Source organism: Anomaloglossus baeobatrachus, chromosome 8 (genome assembly GCF_048569485.1).
Source record: "Anomaloglossus baeobatrachus isolate aAnoBae1 chromosome 8, aAnoBae1.hap1, whole genome shotgun sequence".
NCBI lineage: Eukaryota > Metazoa > Chordata > Amphibia > Anura > Aromobatidae > Anomaloglossus > Anomaloglossus baeobatrachus.
Genome location: NC_134360.1, coordinates 261,136,190 through 261,152,254, shown reverse-complemented (window position 1 = coordinate 261,152,254; position 16,065 = coordinate 261,136,190). Strand labels below are relative to the sequence as shown.

The 16,065-nt window shown below is 50.3% G+C and overlaps 1 protein-coding gene across 1 annotated transcript in view; it reads right to left on the bottom strand.

Moving 5' to 3' along the window:
• LAMC2 (laminin subunit gamma 2) overlaps positions 1-16,065 on the bottom strand; it is an 81,931-nt gene that overhangs the window by 29,550 nt on the left and 36,316 nt on the right. Inside the window, exons 7-12 of the mRNA XM_075320610.1 lie at positions 15,825-16,014; positions 13,976-14,088; positions 11,917-12,135; positions 11,654-11,836; positions 11,125-11,370; positions 1,175-1,311 (exon numbers count right to left, since the gene is read on the bottom strand). Coding sequence (XP_075176725.1) covers positions 1,175-1,311; positions 11,125-11,370; positions 11,654-11,836; positions 11,917-12,135; positions 13,976-14,088; positions 15,825-16,014 — 1,088 coding nt within the window. The remainder of the gene's footprint in view (positions 1-1,174; positions 1,312-11,124; positions 11,371-11,653; positions 11,837-11,916; positions 12,136-13,975; positions 14,089-15,824; positions 16,015-16,065) is intronic.

Below are 16,065 nucleotides of genomic sequence, written 5' to 3'. Positions count from 1 at the left end.
CAAATAGTCATATTATAAAACAGCAGTTTTCAGACTTACCCATGGTGTACAAGCTGAGGGCCTATCAGTGGCGGTTCAGAGGTGGGTAGGTGAGTATCCTTCAACCCGGACGCGCGTGTTGCCAAAGCTTCATCAGCGGGGTGCAGGTGAATGGATATACTCACACCTCACTCCTCTTTTATATCGGTAAGTAACCATGATTGTCAGTGATATACTCCATGTGTGTGTAGCGCCGATGTAGCAGCGCATGCACGCAGGACGGGACACCCGGAAGTGACGCCGCCGCACGGCGGCTCTCATCCCCGAGACGCACGTCAGAGGGAATTCCCTCAGTGACGTCACCAGACATGCGCATAGGGAATACTGAGGCCGCCGAGCAACGACACCCGGAAGCCGCACCTCGCACGCATGCGCAGCCGCAGCGCCCACACACAGGGAATGTTATGGTGACCAATGCGTACATGAGGAGTCTGACACATCCAAAACAAAAACAAGAACAAGAAAAAGGGGGCAAAAAAGAGAAAGAAGATGGACACATAGGCCATCAAGGTGCTTGTTACAGGGCAAACATCTGATGAAACAAGTATATTTATAACAGATTCCCATCATATCATATATGTACCGAGGTCAACCCCCCAGTATAAGGATGAGTCCCCACCCACATACAAATACCATACACGGTTAGCCACACATTCCTGTATTCATATGAAGGCAAGCACATAGACATCAAACACAGATCCAGAGTCCATGCTGTGCCTATTGCTGCATTCATTTTCATCCAGGCTCTCAGTATAGAGTAGTGATTCGTGGTTCCATCTAGATGGTCAGTATATCCTCTTATCAATCGGTCACTCCTATATATTCATCACCAGCAGTCCATAGTAACCATGAGGAATTGACTATTAAAATAATATTTAAAATATTTTAATAGTGAATTCCATGTACACCGTATGCTTCTATTAGCTTAGTTTTTGCCTTTTAATAATTACATTTCTATTTGTTTTGTGGTTTTTGTGCAGAATACATTTTTGTTAATACATTCTATGTTGTTAACAGCAGTTATTACCCCGGGCGAAGCAATAAGTACTACAGCTAGTTATTCTATAAATATGAAAAGGGAACTGAAAGGATTTCACATAAGAAAACACAAGGTTCTAGCAGCTGTTTTACGTACCTTGTCGCTGACCTGGGAATAGCAGCTAGGGCATTGCGGCTGGTCACAGCTGTCCCCATAATAACCAGGTTTGCACACACAGGAGCGATCCTTCCGACAGCCCGGCTGCTGGGAACCAACTGGGTGACAGGAACAAGCTGCAGAAAGAAGCTTAACATTCTCATAAAAACAAACATTAAAGGTTACAACTTGTATTTCTTCTAAAACCACCACTAGGGGGAGTGTAGCTGCTTGCTGTACACTTTATCAACAGTATGCAGATGGCTAAAAGGCTCCCTCTAGTGGTGACTGCAAGCAACCAGAATGTTATAACTTACAGGGGTTTCCCCAAGAATAAAGTAAATTTTAATCAATAGATCTTGGAATAATAATAGTCTTCATGCAAACTCTTCTATTCCATTTTCATATATATTATTATAGATTTTATGACACATTATTATCAGATTGCTTAATGTAGAAATATGTTATAGTGCAAGATCGAATTGTCTATAGTGGATGTTGGTTTTGTGATAGAATCCTCAGCATAAAATGATTAGAAGGTTTTTTCTACACAAACAAAGTTCATTTTAATCAATACATTTTTGAATAATAAGAATTTCCATAATTGGATGTGTTTATAAAAAATGTTCCTGTGCTGAGATATTGTTATATATGTGTCCCTGCTGTGTACTGTGTAATGACCGTGTCTGACCATGCAGGGACATGGTCTGATCATATCACAGCTCCTGGGCTAAAGAGGACACAAAAGAGTATACAGACATTACAGCACGAGATCACAGCTGATTCTTTTTGTGAGGTAAAACATTTCCCTGCCTGTATTTAAAATATGTTTTATCACAAAGAAAATATTATTATTATTATTCTTATTATTAGTGATCTCGTGCAGTCATGTCTGTATACTCTTTTGCATCCTCCCCGGCCGAGGAGATGTGGTATGATCAGACCATGTCCTGTACGGTCAGTGTGAGGTAAATCCGGAGATATGACGATAAATCATGATATTCAAGTATGTCAGGAAGCCCTCTCCTGGTGTCACCCCCCCTTTCCTTCACACAACTGGTTTAGCAACAAATCCCATGGCCATCTCCTGTGATATGGAGATGAGGTGGTGTGGGAACAATGGACACAGGATGACTCCCTGCCGTCACCCTGTAACAAGAGTTGTATCTCATTAGCAAGGCTATGGAACTAGCAGACAGAACGACTCCAGTAAAAAATGGTTCATATCTCGCAAGCCATATTTCCGATAAATATGGCAACCATAAAAATGGTGTCTCCGCATGCGGACGATGCCGGCACACCCTTTTTATGGGAGCAGGACATTGGGAAATGCCCCAGGCGTGATATCAGCCAATGGGGAACTGGCAGACAGGTCATGAGTCCCCTCGTTCTGTAGCTAAATTCATAACTGTCACAATGAGAGCATTGGCGTCCGCCTACGACGCTCCCAGGCCAAGTTATGGCCATATTCCATGTTGTGGATTTTGTCCATAACTCCAGCCAGGGGTGGAGCAGTGCTCCCTCTGAGGTCACGAAGGTAGGAGGGGACCTGGATTTGTCCAGGTTGATAACCCTACTTCGGCCATTTTCCAGTGTTCTTTCGCTGGGGGCACGTGTAGGAAACATCTGTGGGAGTTCCTGGAAACCTGGTCTACAGCGCCCCCCTGTGGCCAGACGCAACAAGGTAACTGCTGGAACTGTGTATGCCTGTTTGTAACCCATGCTTTGATTGTAACTGTACTCTGACATAACTGTATATTCTGTAGATTCCCTATTGTATATATTGTAGTTTCTAGTGTGCTTTAGGCTGATTAAATTATATAATTAATCTTGGGCTGTTCTGTTATCTCGATCTTGAATCCCACGTCTGTGTGTTCGGCTAATAGTTACCGTAAATCGGTTGGTGGCAGCGAATTGTGCCAAGGATTATTGTGGGGAGGCCAGTGAGATTCAGGGAGGTTTTATATATTCCGCCCGCGGAGGTCGGGGGAATATATACCCTACTCTCACCGGGGACCCTTCAATAATCGGCATAAGTAGTATAGCGGCCTCCTTGCTTATTGTCGGGCAATTCCATAATTGGCCTGACTATAAGAGGGGCGCTAGAGAGCGCGTCACGTGCTCTGTCGGTCGGGAGGTATAAAGGAGGGGTGACCCCCCACTTGTTACCCCCCGATTGTGACGTACTGGTAGCCAGCGCGGGGGATTTCTGAGTGACCCCCCCGGTGGTTTGTGACATATTGGTGGCATAGCGGTGGGATCGAGATAATAGTGTGTGTGAGTGTGAGACCCATACTCCCAGACACTAAAGACTGCCTGCAGCAGCTGTGGCTGCTGGGGTCTTCAGACTAGCTCAACACTAGAGTGTCAGAGTGCAGATACTGTAAGGTGTGTGGAGGCATCAGGTGTCAGTTCTGTGTCAGTGACCAAAAGTCTGCAAGAATGGCTGATGGCACCAGGAGCAGAGCTATGCAACTGGCCAATGCTAAGGCAGGAGCCGAAGAGAGGGAGGACGGTGCTGTGGACAGTAATGAGGAGGTTGCCCACGAGTCCTCCAGGAGCTCGACGCCAGAAAACCGTTCTGCAGAGGACAGCGCACAAGCTGGCAATTATGGACAAGATGAGGAGCAGCTCACCCAAGGGTCCTCAACGAGCCAGATGCCAGCCCTCCGCTCTGCAATGGACAGTGAATCACCAGGCTCCGCAGCGGGCCGCAGATCACCACGTGCCATTCCACCGAGCCTGGGAGGCTCGGATAGCCTTCTTCAAATGGCTATGGCCCTTCTCCAGGCTGGAGACCAGAAGGGCTACAAGGAACTCCTGGCAGAGCGCAGGGCAGAGCGGCAGGCAGCGCGTGACACTGAGGCTGCGGAGCGGCACGCAGAGCGTGAGGCTGCGGAGCGAGAGCGGCAGGCAGCGCGTGAAGAGCGAGAGCGACAGGCAGACCGTGACTACCAGCTGCAGCTAGCTCAGCTCCGGCCCTCATCAGCCACATGTGACCTTCGAGACACCAAACTTCCAAAGGTCCGTGTTGAGGACTTCCCAGTGCTGGAGAAGGATGGAGACTTGGACTCTTTCTTGACTGCTTTTGAACGGACTTGCTTGCAGCACCATCTGGACAAGGACCAGTGGGCCAAATACCTGACCCCCCGTTTAAGGGGTAAGGCCCTGGATATCCTTGGGGACTTGCCTGCTGAGGCAGATCAGGGCTACGACACCATCAAGCGGGCCCTGATCCAACAGTACAACCTCACTCCAGAGTCCTACCGCAAGAAGTTCCGGAGCCTACAGAAGGGACCAAAGGACTCCTGGGCTGACCACAGGCGGGCACTTGCCCGAGCTGCCGACCACTGGACCCAAGGCCTGCAGCTTTCCACCGGACCGGAGATCCTGGACTTGTTCATCACGGAGCAACTCTTGTGGAACTGCCCTGAGGATCTCCGCCAGTTCATCCGAGACCAGAAGCCAAAGGGGTCCACGGCTACAGCTGCCCTTGCCGATGACTACACCAACAACCGGGCCCCTGAGGCCAGGAGAGCGGCCACCAGCAGCACCTGGAGAGGGGGTAAGATGAATTCGGCGACTGCCCCACCTGCCCCTAGACTGCAGGGGGTGTCCCCCTCAACTCCCCTCTCCAGGCCCGTGGCAGAGCCAAGACGGTGCCACCAGTGCAACCTACCTGGACACTTCAAGGCCATGTGCCCTCAGCGTCCCAAGGCCCCGGCTCCGTCCCCGTCCCAAGGGCCGCCCAAGGTGTATTGTGTGGGTGGGGGTGGTGGTAGGTCCCTGGACAGCTTCCAACCTGTCACCGTCGGCCGGTCTGTGACCATAGGACTGCGAGACAGCGCCTCGGAGGTGACTCTGGTGCGGCCTGAGATGGTGTCCCCCCAAGACTTGATCCCTGGAAAAACCCTCGCTGTCTCCAGGATTGGAGGCATTGACCCGGCGCTGCCTGTTGCTGACATTTATGTGGACTGGGGCGCAGGGCGAGGGGTGAGGGAGGTGGGGGTAACTGATCGGATCCCTGCAAACGTGCTACTTGGGACAGATTTGGGGCAGATAACCTCCCAGTTTGGGCCCCCCCCAAGGGCTGAACCTTCAGCCAGTACTGACATGACTCCTGACAATGTTAATGTGTTATCTATGAATGATGTAAGGGAGGAGGGAGTGAACTCTGATATTTCTGCTTGCACAGACACCATAGACACACACGCAGCTGCAGCTGTGACAGGAGGGGAGGGGGTCAGAGAAAGGTGTGACAATGCCTCTACAAGTAACCAGCCTGTGAGCTGGGATCTGTTGCCCTCTGCAGGGATAAGCAGAGAGCAGGGTGCTGCAGGGGGAGGACCAGTGTGTGGGGTGGGGGCTACCACAGCAAATGTGGGGTCCCCAGAGATTTCACAGCGGGGTTCTGTTGCTGCAGGAGGGGAACAGGCAGGTGAGATTGGGGCCGGTCCAGGAGCGGAAGTGCTCCCAGGTAAGATCTCGGTGCATGGTTCCCCCACAACCGGGGTGTCAGGAAGCCAGGTAGGTCTGCCTGAACCGGCGACTTGGTCAGGAACGGAGGAGGAGCAGGCACGACCCACGGTCGCAGCGGCTGTGGCCGCTGTCACCCGCAGTGGGAGTGCTGGAAGCCAAGGGGCCTCCCGGAGGTCCGATAGCTCTTCCCCTTCTGACCAAGTGGCAGCCGAGTCAGGTGGAGGCCAGGACACAGGTCCCGGGGTACTGACTGAAGATGTGACAGTCTCGTCGATTCTGGCCACATCTAGTCAGGGGTTTCAGGCAGCGTTAGAAGCTGACGACAGCCTGAAAGCTCTTAAGGAGCAGGCGGCACAGCCTCCCTCGGACTCGGACCCGGAGCGAGTGGTCTGGGACCAAGGACGGCTGTACCGGGCCACGGTCCAGCAGGGTTCACCGGAGGCGTGGCCCAGGGACCGACAGTTGGTGGTACCCTATCCGTTCCGGACGGAGTTGTTGCGGATCGCACATGAGATTCCGATGGCTGGACACCTAGGGATCGCTAAGACCAAGGCCAGGTTAAACCAGCATTTCTACTGGCCAAAAATGGGGGCCGATGTGGCTGCCTACTGCCGTTCGTGTGAAACCTGTCAGAGAGTGGGGAAGGCGGGGCCACGCCCCAAAGCCCCACTGGTATCTCTGCCAATCATCGATGAGCCTTTCAGGAGGGTGGCTGTGGATCTGGTCGGCCCGCTGGCCATCCCCAGCAGCTCCGGGAAACGCTTCATACTGACGGTAGTGGACTATGCCACCCGGTACCCAGAAGCAGTGGCCTTGTCGTCCATTCGGGCTGACAAGGTGGCCACCGCATTGCTGGAGATTTTCTCCCGAGTGGGTTTTCCCCAGGAAATGCTCACTGACCGGGGGACCCAATTCATGTCCCAGCTGATGGAGGCCCTCTGTAAGCAAGTCCAGGTGCGACATCTGGTGGCCAGCCCGTACCATCCACAGACTAATGGCCTGTGCGAGCGGTTCAATGGCACCTTAAAGCAGATGCTTAAGATGTTGGTCGACTCCCATGGGCGTGACTGGGAGCGGTATCTCCCACACCTGTTATTTGCTTACCGGGAGGTTCCACAGGCCTCAACAGGATTCTCACCGTTTGAGCTCCTGTACGGGCGACGTGTGCGGGGCCCCCTGGCTCTGGTGAAAGAGGCTTGGGAAGGGGATTTGGCCACCCCTGGAGTGTCGGTTATCGAGTATGTCATGCGCTTCCGGGACAAAATGCAGGCCTTGACGCAACTGGTACACGACAATATGGCTCAAGCCCAGGCCGATCAGAAGCGTTGGTACGACCAGAACGCTTGTGAGAGGACCTACCAAGTGGGTCAAAAGGTGTGGGTACTGGTCCCCGTACCACAGGACAAGCTTCAGGCAGCCTGGGAAGGCCCATACCTCGTGTACCAGCAGCTCAACCCTGTAACGTACCTGGTCACCCTGGACCCTGCCCGTGGAAGGCGGAAGCCCTTCCATGTGAACATGATGAAGGCACATCATGAGCGGGAGGCATGTGCGCTCCCCGTGTGCAACCTGCCCGAGGAGGGAGAAGCGGAAACCCTCTTGGATATGCTAGCCCAGGTTAGGGCAGGCGGATCCATTGAGGATGTGGAGGTTGGCCACCAGCTCTTGGAAGACCAACGGTCCCAGCTGTGGGCCACCCTCCTCCCCTTCCGGGGGTTGTTTACCAACCAGCCCGGAAGGACTGACTTGGCTGTCCATCACGTGGACACTGGGGATCATCCCCCGATCCGGCGTTCAGCATATCGGGTCTCCCTGGAGGTGCAGCAACACATGCGCCAGGAGATTGACGAGATGCTGAAGCTGGGGGTGATCCAGGCATCCAACAGCGCTTGGGCCTCGCCTGTAGTCCTCGTCCCTAAGAAGGACCGAACCACTCGGTTCTGCGTGGACTACAGGGGGCTCAATGCGGTCACGGTCGCCGATGCGTACCCAATGCCACGCATCGATGACCTGCTCGATCAGTTGGCCGGGGCTCAGTACCTGACCATCATGGATCTGAGCCGGGGATATTGGCAGATCCCCCTGACTCGCAAGGCCAGGGAACGCTCTGCCTTTATTACCCCATTTGGACTGTACGAGTCCACGGTGATGCCATTCGGGATGAGGAATGCCCCTGCCACTTTCCAGCGGATGGTCAACACCCTGCTCAAGGGACTTGAAGGGTACGCGGCCGCGTACCTGGATGACATTGCCGTCTTCAGTCCCACCTGGGAGGACCACCTAGAGCATCTAGCACAGGTGCTCAGGCGGATCCACCGGGCAGGTTTGACCATCAAGCCGGGAAAGTGTCAGCTGGCCATGAGCGAGGTCCAGTACCTCGGTCACCGGGTAGGTGGGAGAACACTGAAGCCCGAGCCTGAGAAAGTGGAAGCCATCGCATCCTGGCCCACCCCCAGGACCAAGAAGCAGGTGATGTCCTTCTTGGGGACCGCTGGGTACTATAGGAGGTTTGTCCCAGGCTATAGTAGCCTGGCAAAGCCCTTGACGGACCTCACCAAGAAGAAGCTGCCCTCTGCAGTCGATTGGACAATGGACTGCGAGACAGCCTTCCGGGCCCTAAAGGACGCCCTGTCCAGCCCGCCCGTGCTACAGGCAGCCGACTTCACGCGGCCGTTTGTAGTACAGACCGACGCCAGTGACTTCGGCCTCGGTGCGGTGCTCAGCCAGGTGGACTCTGCGAGCCAAGAGCACCCAGTCTTGTACCTGAGCAGGAAGCTGTTACCAAGGGAAGTTGCCTATTCCACGATGAAGAAGGAGTGCCTGGCCATAGTGTGGGCCCTGCAGCGTCTGCAACCCTATCTATACGGGCGCCACTTCATCGTGGAGACGGACCACAATCCCCTCAGCTGGTTGCACACCGTCTCTGGGACGAATGGGCGATTGTTGCGATGGAGCCTTGCGCTCCAGCAATACAACTTCACCATTCGCCACAAAAGGGGCCGTGACCACGGTAACGCAGACGGGCTGTCCCGACAAGGAGAGGTCGCGGACGGGCGCACGGGGGAACACCGGAGTGTGCTGCCCCCTAGCGCCCTCAAAAGGGGGGACGTGTGAGGTAAATCCGGAGATATGACGATAAATCATGATATTCAAGTATGTCAGGAAGCCCTCTCCTGGTGTCACCCCCCCTTTCCTTCACACAACTGGTTTAGCAACAAATCCCATGGCCATCTCCTGTGATATGGAGATGAGGTGGTGTGGGAACAATGGACACAGGATGACTCCCTGCCGTCACCCTGTAACAAGAGTTGTATCTCATTAGCAAGGCTATGGAACTAGCAGACAGAACGACTCCAGTAAAAAATGGTTCATATCTCGCAAGCCATATTTCCGATAAATATGGCAACCATAAAAATGGTGTCTCCGCATGCGGACGATGCCGGCACACCCTTTTTATGGGAGCAGGACATTGGGAAATGCCCCAGGCGTGATATCAGCCAATGGGGAACTGGCAGACAGGTCATGAGTCCCCTCGTTCTGTAGCTAAATTCATAACTGTCACAATGAGAGCATTGGCGTCCGCCTACGACGCTCCCAGGCCAAGTTATGGCCATATTCCATGTTGTGGATTTTGTCCATAACTCCAGCCAGGGGTGGAGCAGTGCTCCCTCTGAGGTCACGAAGGTAGGAGGGGACCTGGATTTGTCCAGGTTGATAACCCTACTTCGGCCATTTTCCAGTGTTCTTTCGCTGGGGGCACGTGTAGGAAACATCTGTGGGAGTTCCTGGAAACCTGGTCTACAGCGCCCCCCTGTGGCCAGACGCAACAAGGTAACTGCTGGAACTGTGTATGCCTGTTTGTAACCCATGCTTTGATTGTAACTGTACTCTGACATATGTATATTCTGTAGATTCCCTATTGTATATATTGTAGTTTCTAGTGTGCTTTAGGCTGATTAAATTATATAATTAATCTTGGGCTGTTCTGTTATCTCGATCTTGAATCCCACGTCTGTGTGTTCGGCTAATAGTTACCGTAAATCGGTTGGTGGCAGCGAATTGTGCCAAGGATTATTGTGGGGAGGCCAGTGAGATTCAGGGAGGTTTTATATATTCCGCCCGCGGAGGTCGGGGGAATATATACCCTACTCTCACCGGGGACCCTTCAATAATCGGCATAAGTAGTATAGCGGCCTCCTTGCTTATTGTCGGGCAATTCCATAATTGGCCTGACTATAAGAGGGGCGCTAGAGAGCGCGTCACGTGCTCTGTCGGTCGGGAGGTATAAAGGAGGGGTGACCCCCCCACTTGTTACCCCCCGATTGTGACGTACTGGTAGCCAGCGCGGGGGATTTCTGAGTGACCCCCCCGGTGGTTTGTGACAGTCAGACACGGCCATTACACAGTACACAGCAGGGACACATATGTAAGATTATCTCAGCACAGGAACATTGTTTTTTTTAAACACATCCAACTGTGGAACTTATTATTATTCCTATTATTTAAATAGACTTTGCTCATGGGAAAACCCCTTTAAGTCGAAACATTCTGCCTGCAGCCACCACTAGAGGGAGCCTTGGAGCTAACGCAAAGAATCAGAAAACCAACTTCCACTACAGAAAGTTTTATCTTGCGCTATAATATATCTATGAAAAAGAGAAAACCGTGTGTGGCGTCTGCTGCGCTCACTGGGGCCTCGGCTGCCTTTTATCCGCAGTTGCCTCTTGCTGCGACATGGTAGCGGTTATACACAGGTGTGCTGTAATATGGTTCTGCTTTTAATTTATCTAGGAGGCCGCAGGGCACATGAAATACAGAATATAGAGTAGGACCCCCCTATTGAGATTTGCCGTGACGCGGCAGGGGCGGCTCAAAAAATGGATCAATTATTTGCTATTTTGTACTATAGTACAGTTGGAATAATCTGTGACTTTGCACTTTTTCTATGATGCATGCCCCTCTCAGATCGCGCCGGATCCCCTTTCTCTGTTTGGTTGTAGTTATGCTACATTGGCTGGCGGCGGACCACCACCATGCCATGCAGGCCCCTGTGGGCGTGCTAACATGGTAAGAGGGCAGCTAGTTTGGGGATATAACACCCCTGCAACTAGACCCAGCGCTCATTAGCATATCATAAAGGATCTTTAGAAATACTTTTTCTATAGATCCCCTTATCTATGCTACTAGATACAGTTAGGCAGGGATTAGCAGTATACACCAGAACTGCTCGTGGGCCAGGGGCATATTGCACCTGACAGGTTCCCTTTAAGTGTGTTTTTCAGGGTTGGGAGAAACAAAAGGAAAACCTATAAATTTAGATTGATAACATATAAGCACTTATACAGAATGGTCCTAGTGAGATTCAAACCAAGGCCTCCGCTGCTGCGCGGCATTAAAGCAAACCCACTGAGCCCCCAAAACAGCCCAATCACTGGAATGCACCCACACATTAGTATGATAATGGACATTACCTATACATTTGCGTTCAGGGTTTGGATCCAAAGCGTTACCAAAGTGTCCCTCTCTGCAGCGGTCACAGTGGAATCCAGCTGTATTATGGACGCATTTCAGGCACTCTCCGGTCACCCCGTCACAGTTTCCCGGGACGTTAGGGTCGATATTGTTGTTGCATGCACAAGGCCGGCAGTGACGTTGTGGTCCACGTTGTCCTTCTGGATCCCCAAAATATCCATCCGCACATAGGTCACAGCGAGGACCTGGTTTGGGGGTTGTTAATAGACCCATATAATTAGATGGTTACAGTTGACTGCACAATCTACACCAACCTGCACATTTTCAGCTGAATCTTTTGCATCTTACTGGATGTATAACCCTAACTGTGGCCTTCAAAGCTTGACCATTATTATGAAAACTATCCTTTATTAAGGGTGGACGGTGGAGGAAGCTTTCTTCCTTCTGGAGGAGATCTATTTTACATTCAGACCATTCTTCCTCTGCCATGTGACAGCTGACCCCTTTCCAGCCCGCCTTGCTACTCACCACTTAGGCCTACAGGACAGTGGTCACACACGGGTTCCTGAGTCTCAGGAGACAATGAGCATCCTATGCCAGAACCACAAGGACACGATAGGCATCTCTGGGGGTCCCGCGGGTCATTATACTGTCCATGTGGGCAATCAGCGCAGTCAATGTTCTGATTCTCATCACCAGAATAACAGTCACCTGATGAATGATCAACACAAGTCATCAAAACTGAGCGTAAGGAACCTCATGACCAAACATCAACGTCTTGAGATGTTTACCAGTTTCTGGGTCACACCGGCCTCCACCTTGGCATCTGCAGGGGACACAAGGGCTGAATGCCCCGAGTGCTGGAGATTCTCTATAGTATCCGGGGGTGCACTGATCACAGGAGTCTCCTCTATAGCCCACAGGGCACTCACACTTCTCCACCCATGGAGCGGAGTCCTCCGGACCAGGGCGAGCGGTGGTGAGGGCAACACTCTGCAGGTATCCTGTGCCTGGAGATTGCAAACACAGGTAAGAATATACAATGTTTTCTGTATCAATCCAACATTCTAAAGACACATTATTTATTCCTGATCAGGGGAATGTAAATCAATTTGAAGCCAATCTGATTGTTTGTAGTGGGCACCTCCCCCCCCCCAACTATCCCCCCACCTCACAACTACCCCCCATCCCCCACCGGAAGGGGAAGCCAGCAAGCGTTTGAGGGATTCCTGCAGAAACAGAAAGAAGTTGAGACGGCGTGATGGATGACGGTCCTCTTTTTCATACTTTTTATTATTAAAATATCTGAAAGTATTAGGAGCCAGTTTTTGCACAAGTGCTTGACTATCTATTGTGTATTGCATTGTGTCATAGTCCTAAGTCAAAGGAAAATGTTGGGGGAAATAAGGACTGGGCCTACTGAATTACAGCATGCCCAACCCTTTGTTCATCTGGGATGTAAACTGCTGCTGTAAACTGTGGGGAGAGGGGTAATAGGAGCAATGGAAGGGTCCTATTACCCCTCTCCCCACACAACTACCATTTTGGTTAATTAAAATGTGAACTGTAAACTGCATCTGCCATGATCGGGTCTACACAGCAACAAAAGAAAACTTCTGTAACGCTCACAGCCGGTGTAGGGGCAGCGAGCAGGATTAGTGGACTCAATGGACCACAGGGGGACCCAAGCTTACCTTTAGTGGGAGGGGCTTAATGAAGCACCCACCATGAGGCGGACACCAGGTACCACTCCCAGGGCAGTGACTTGGACTGTGGCAGCTGACCCCCAGGGCAGGTGTAGACAGGTACAGGCGGGGTGACTTAGGCGAGCTGGCCAGGCAGGTACGGACAGGTATGGGAAGGCAGGTACAGGTGACAGACACAGGGATAACGGGAGCTGACACCTAGCTAGCAGACTGGTGTACGGACTAACTGAATGTGTTGCGCAGGACCTCCCCTAATGGGAGGATGCCTCAATGCACTATGCCTCTCAGCCATTGGCTGAGAGGCATTACCTGGAAATAGCATGCCAGCACTTTAAGAGGAGAGTTGGAGTGCGTGCATGCATCTTAGGTGCACTCCCAGGTACTCTGTGCCGCACGTACAGGGCCCGGGAGGGGAAAGAGGCAGCAGCACATGGGGAAGTGCGGGGAGGACGCAACCCTGCCGGGACAGAGAGTGAGTAGGTGTCACTCTGCAGAGACGCCAATGCTAAATCTTATTTGTCTCAAGATTGTCAATTAAGATCCCACACATAGACCTACAATACCACTGCATGATACCATACAATACAAGCCTCTTCAAAAAAATATTTTATTTCTCAGCTTGTATATATCCAATTAAGTTTGGCTTTATAAAGAGAAAACAGACCTCCTGAAGAAGCGGACCGTGCGAAACTTGCATTAACGTCTTGGCAGGCACACGGTATATCGCTTTACCATTATATTATGGGTAAAACATCTTTTTACTGCTATTAGGTACCTTACAATGTATTATAATGGACTTGCACTTTCTGTCCTGTACCTTGTATTATAATATGAATATCAGACACTTGTTCACATTAATTACTTGGTATTGTTTGAGTTATATCTGTCTGAGTGGATGCTACTTCTTTAAATTTCCCTGAAAGACCTCGTTATTTGCTAGCTAATGTTTGGCCAAGTCTAATAAAGCTATTTTAAAGATACCTTTGTGGCTCTAAATTAATAATAATAATGAATAATAATAATAAAAATAATAACTTCTCTTGTGCATTTTAGAAATCAGTAGTCACCGATCCTACCACTAGAGGGCCCAATAACCAGCTCATCGAGGCTCCATAGGACTGCACAGGGAGACATGGGAACTTACTGTATTCTCCATAAGTAGCGCGAATTCTTAGGGACGTCAAATTACTTAAAAGACGGCGAAAATCAAAATGACTGATTTTAGGAGCCCACGGGCTGAAAGAGAGTTCATCCAATCTGTAGGGAAAACACAGTTCTATAAGTGTGACTTATAGTGGGAAATACCGGGAAACTTACAGTTAGGTCCAGAAATCTTTGGCCAGTGACACAATTTTGGCGAGTTGGGCTCTGCATGCCACCACATTGGATTTGAAATGAAACCTCTACAACAGAATTCAAGTGCAGATTGTAACGTTTAATTTGAAGGTTTGAACAAAAATATCTGATAGAAATTGTAGGAATTGTCACATTTCTTTACAAACACTCCACATTTTAGGAGGTCAAAAGTAATTGGACAAATAAACCAAACCCCAAAAAAATTTTTTATTTTCAATATTTTGTTGCGAATCCTTTGGAGGCAATCACTGCCTTAAGTCTGGAACCCATGGACATCACCAAACGCTGGGTTTCCTCCTTCTTAATGCTTTGCCAGGCCTTTACAGCCGCAGCCTTCAGGTCTTGCTTGTTTGTGGGTCTTTCCGTCTTAAGTCTGGATTTGAGCAAGTGAAATGCATGCTCAATTGGGTTAAGATCTGGTGATTGACTTGGCCATTGCAGAATATTCCACTTTTTTGCACTCATGAACTCCTGGGTAGCTTTGGCTGTATGCTTGGGGTCATTGTCCATCTGTACTATGAAGCGCCGTCCGATCAACTTTGCGGCATTTGGCTGAATCTGGGCTGAAAGTATATCCCGGTACACTTCAGAATTCATCCGGCTACTCTTGTCTGCTGTTATGTCATCAATAAACACAAGTGACCCAGTGCCATTGAAAGCCATGTATGCCCATGCCATCACGTTGCCTCCACCATGTTTTACAGAGGATGTGGTGTGCCTTGGATCATGTGCCGTTCCCTTTCTTCTCCACACTTTTTTCTTCCCATCATTCTGGTACAGGTTGATCTTGGTCTCATCTGTCCATAGAATACTTTTCCAGAACTGAGCTGGCTTCATGAGGTGTTTTTCAGCAAATGTAACTCTGGCCTGTCTATTTTTGGAATTGATGAATGGGTTGCATCTAGATGTGAACCCTTTGTATTTACTTTCATGGAGTCTTCTCTTTACTGGTGACTTAGAGACAGATGCACCTACCTCACTGAGAGTGTTCTGGACTTCAGTTGATGTTGTGAACGGGTTCTTCTTCACCAAAGAAAGTATGCGGCGATCATCCACCACTGTTGTCATCCGTGGACGCCCAGGCCTTTTTGAGTTCCCAAGCTCACCAGTCAATTCCTTTTTTCTCAGAATGTACCCGACTGTTGATTTTGCTACTCCAAGCATGTCTGCTATCTCTCTGATGGATTTTTTCTTTTTTTTCAGCCTCAGGATGTTCTGCTTCACCTCAATTGAGAGTTCCTTAGACCGCATGTTGTCTGGTCACAGCAACAGCTTCCAAATGCAAAACCACACACCTGTAATCAACCCCAGACCTTGTAACTACTTCATTGATTACAGGTTAACGAGGGAGACGCCTTCAGAGTTAATTGCAGCCCTTAGAGTCCCTTGTCCAATTACTTTTGGTCCCTTGAAAAAGAGGAGGCTATGCATTACAGAGCTATGATTCCTAAACCCTTTCTCCGATTTGGATGTGAAAACTCTCATATTGCAGCTGGGAGTGTGCACTTTCAGCCCATATTATATATAGAATTGTATTTCTGAACATGTTTTTGTAAACAGCTAAAATAACAAAACTTGTGTCACTGTCCAAATATTTCTGGACCTAACTGTATCACAAGTCAGTAGCGTCTCCTCACCTGAAGGGATAAGTCTGGGATAGTCTGCAGGGCAGGGACGTTTTGGATGAGGTAAGTGGCGCCGTCACCCTCAATCCTCCTCCTTCCAGTATTAAATCTTCAGCACCGGCCCGGTGACGTCCTCGATCCACGCGGAAAGTTATGGAGAACAGCTGGCCGTAGCTCAGAGACTGATCTCCTAAGAAAGCACCTGCAAAAGACAAAGCTCAGACATTAAAATCCTGGAAAAACCCAAAGGAAA